This window comes from Centruroides sculpturatus, unplaced genomic scaffold, assembly GCF_000671375.1.
Source record: "Centruroides sculpturatus isolate CEXI.00-Female unplaced genomic scaffold, Cexi_2.0 scaffold364, whole genome shotgun sequence".
Lineage (NCBI taxonomy): Eukaryota > Metazoa > Arthropoda > Arachnida > Scorpiones > Buthidae > Centruroides > Centruroides sculpturatus.
This window is the reverse complement of record NW_019384799.1, coordinates 656,986-660,083: the sequence shown is the minus strand read 5'-3', so window position 1 is coordinate 660,083 and position 3,098 is coordinate 656,986. Positions and strand designations below refer to the sequence as shown.

Genomic DNA, 3,098 nt, shown 5'->3' with positions numbered 1-3,098 from the left:
ATCTATATATATAACCCATTCAAAGTGTCCGTCTGTCCCGTAACCGTTTGATAACGGACACTAGAGGCGCCCCTATCGTGTGTCATATTTCAAACATTCAAATTAACAATTTTAATTCTTATTTAAATTAACAATATGAATTATTATTATTCATTTGGCCCATAAATTATTATTTGGTCAATATAACAATATAAATAATTCAGTATATTTGTAATAGGAATTTATTATTTCAGGGGCTTATATCTCGCGAAGGATCACGAGTAGGGGTATGGTTCCTTTGACTTTATTGTTCGCACAGGGGCTACAGTTTGGGGGGGTCGCCACCTCTTCATTCGGAGGGTAAATCTTACCATTGGGACTTTAACAGAGCTGTACAGCATATTGATAGGAACAAAAAAGTCAAAGGAACCGTGCCTCATGGAAATTTGTAAAGAACGCCCACTAGGGGGCGTCCCGGGCTACTAGTGTTACAGAAGCAATTGTTGGGTGTGATGGTGGTGGTAGAGAAACAACAACAAATTAATTAAATCTTTAATGGTGTTCAGAGAGTAGACATGTTGTCTGGCATACTGGGCATAGTTTGGAGTTCCTTATTCCTGTCTTGATAATACCCATTCAATATAAATGAAAACATTTGCTGTCTTATAATTGTTCTTGCTGGATATTGGTTATATGTATAGTATTTATTTACATATATCCAGTTTGAGTAGTTAAATTAATACATAACATTTAATTTAGTTCTTACCTTAAAATTGGATATATATAAATTGATATCATATTGTCAGAATGTCCACATCTATATACATCAAAACAATTATAGTAGTTGCAATTTCCATCTGTTTTTTCTGCTATACTACTTTTGCTTAAAATCTGAACTTCAGGTGTACCTTCCCAACTTCTCAACACAAATTTTTCTTGATGGTCTGCCTTCCATGGCCAAAACAATAAAATGGCAATAAAACAAGCAAGAAGAAACATTAAAAAAAATAGAGCATTATATAATGCACCTCGTCTTACAACTCGCTGTCGTTGGGCAGACATATCAAATAATACAATTATATAACTTTGTTATATTTCATTTAGCTTTTATTCTTAATTTATCAAGTAAATCTGTAAATAAAAACAAACTTGTTAAAAATGAATAAGCTCTCTAGATAAACTTTTACATCTAATAAGGAAGGATTTTCTCATGTCAGTCTTACATTTTAATAAAATATATATCATTTGATAGAGGAAAAAAAATAAGAGGACCCATATTTTACTTTTGTCTGTCAGGTCAGCCATTTGCAAGAAATGGGGTTCTAAAATGTTCTAATGTAATTCAAATAGAAAACTAGCACTGGTGATTCAGTAGTAGGATTTTGGCTAGACTGGGAATGTCAAGGGATTGATTCTGTTCAAGGTTTTTACTTTTATGGTGTTTGAAAATGTAAAGGAAAAATACAATGTTTAAAACTAATTAACTGTTTACAAAAAAGCACATGAAATAAAGGCATTTCTATCACAATCTTCTAATAAATACCATTTTGGGAAATGTAAAATTTCCATTGATAACATTAGAAAACTTTGTAATGTTCTCTTCTATCACACAACCTGACTTTTGCTATGAATATATTAACATGTGTTTAAAAACAGAAGCACATAATTGCTTATACATAAATGCCCAGATCAGTCACAATGCTATATTTCTATTTGAATTATATTAGAACATTTTAGAACTCTATTTATTGCAAATGGTTGACCTGACAGACAAAAGTAAAATATGGGTCCTCTTATTTTTTCCTCTATCAAATGATATATATTTTATTAAAATGCAAGACTGACATGAGAAAATCCTCCCTTGTACAAGTATATAATATATTTTTAATTTACATAAAATATTTCTTGTAATTTTTAAACTAAATATAATTATAATTATAATTACTCTTAAATATAAATTATGGAAAAATTAATCATATTNATCTATATATATAACCCATTCAAAGTGTCCGTCTGTCCCGTAACCGTTTGATAACGGACACTAGAGGCGCCCCTATCGTGTGTCATATTTCAAACATTCAAATTAACAATTTTAATTCTTATTTAAATTAACAATATGAATTATTATTATTCATTTGGCCCATAAATTATTATTTGGTCAATATAACAATATAAATAATTCAGTATATTTGTAATAGGAATTTATTATTTCAGGGGCTTATATCTCGCGAAGGATCACGAGTAGGGGTATGGTTCCTTTGACTTTATTGTTCGCACAGGGGCTACAGTTTGGGGGGGTCGCCACCTCTTCATTCGGAGGGTAAATCTTACCATTGGGACTTTAACAGAGCTGTACAGCATATTGATAGGAACAAAAAAGTCAAAGGAACCGTGCCTCATGGAAATTTGTAAAGAACGCCCACTAGGGGGCGTCCCGGGCTACTAGTGTTACAGAAGCAATTGTTGGGTGTGATGGTGGTGGTAGAGAAACAACAACAAATTAATTAAATCTTTAATGGTGTTCAGAGAGTAGACATGTTGTCTGGCATACTGGGCATAGTTTGGAGTTCCTTATTCCTGTCTTGATAATACCCATTCAATATAAATGAAAACATTTGCTGTCTTATAATTGTTCTTGCTGGATATTGGTTATATGTATAGTATTTATTTACATATATCCAGTTTGAGTAGTTAAATTAATACATAACATTTAATTTAGTTCTTACCTTAAAATTGGATATATATAAATTGATATCATATTGTCAGAATGTCCACATCTATATACATCAAAACAATTATAGTAGTTGCAATTTCCATCTGTTTTTTCTGCTATACTACTTTTGCTTAAAATCTGAACTTCAGGTGTACCTTCCCAACTTCTCAACACAAATTTTTCTTGATGGTCTGCCTTCCATGGCCAAAACAATAATATGGCAATAAAACAAGCAAGAAGAAACATTAAAAAAAATAGAGCATTATATAATGCACCTCGTCTTACAACTCGCTGTCGTTGGGCAGACATATCAAATAATACAATTATATAACTTTGTTATATTTCATTTAGCTTTTATTCTTAATTTATCAAGTAAATCTGTAAATAAAAACAAACTTGTTAAAAA

The 3,098-nt window shown here is 31.1% G+C and overlaps 1 protein-coding gene across 2 annotated transcripts in view; it reads right to left on the bottom strand.

Annotated features, from left to right (window-relative positions):
- Nucleotides 1–3,098, bottom strand: part of LOC111629514 (exostosin-2-like) — an 11,910-nt gene extending 8,812 nt beyond the window's left edge. The window contains exon 1 of one of the 2 annotated variants that reach the window (XM_023373432.1): nt 2,706–3,098. In XM_023373432.1, the coding sequence (XP_023229200.1) occupies nt 2,706–3,001 (296 nt within the window). In that variant the 5' untranslated portion in view covers nt 3,002–3,098. Of the gene's footprint in view, nt 1–745; nt 1,135–2,705 lie in introns of those variants that run through there. The other variant, XM_023373431.1, reaches the window with a different exon arrangement.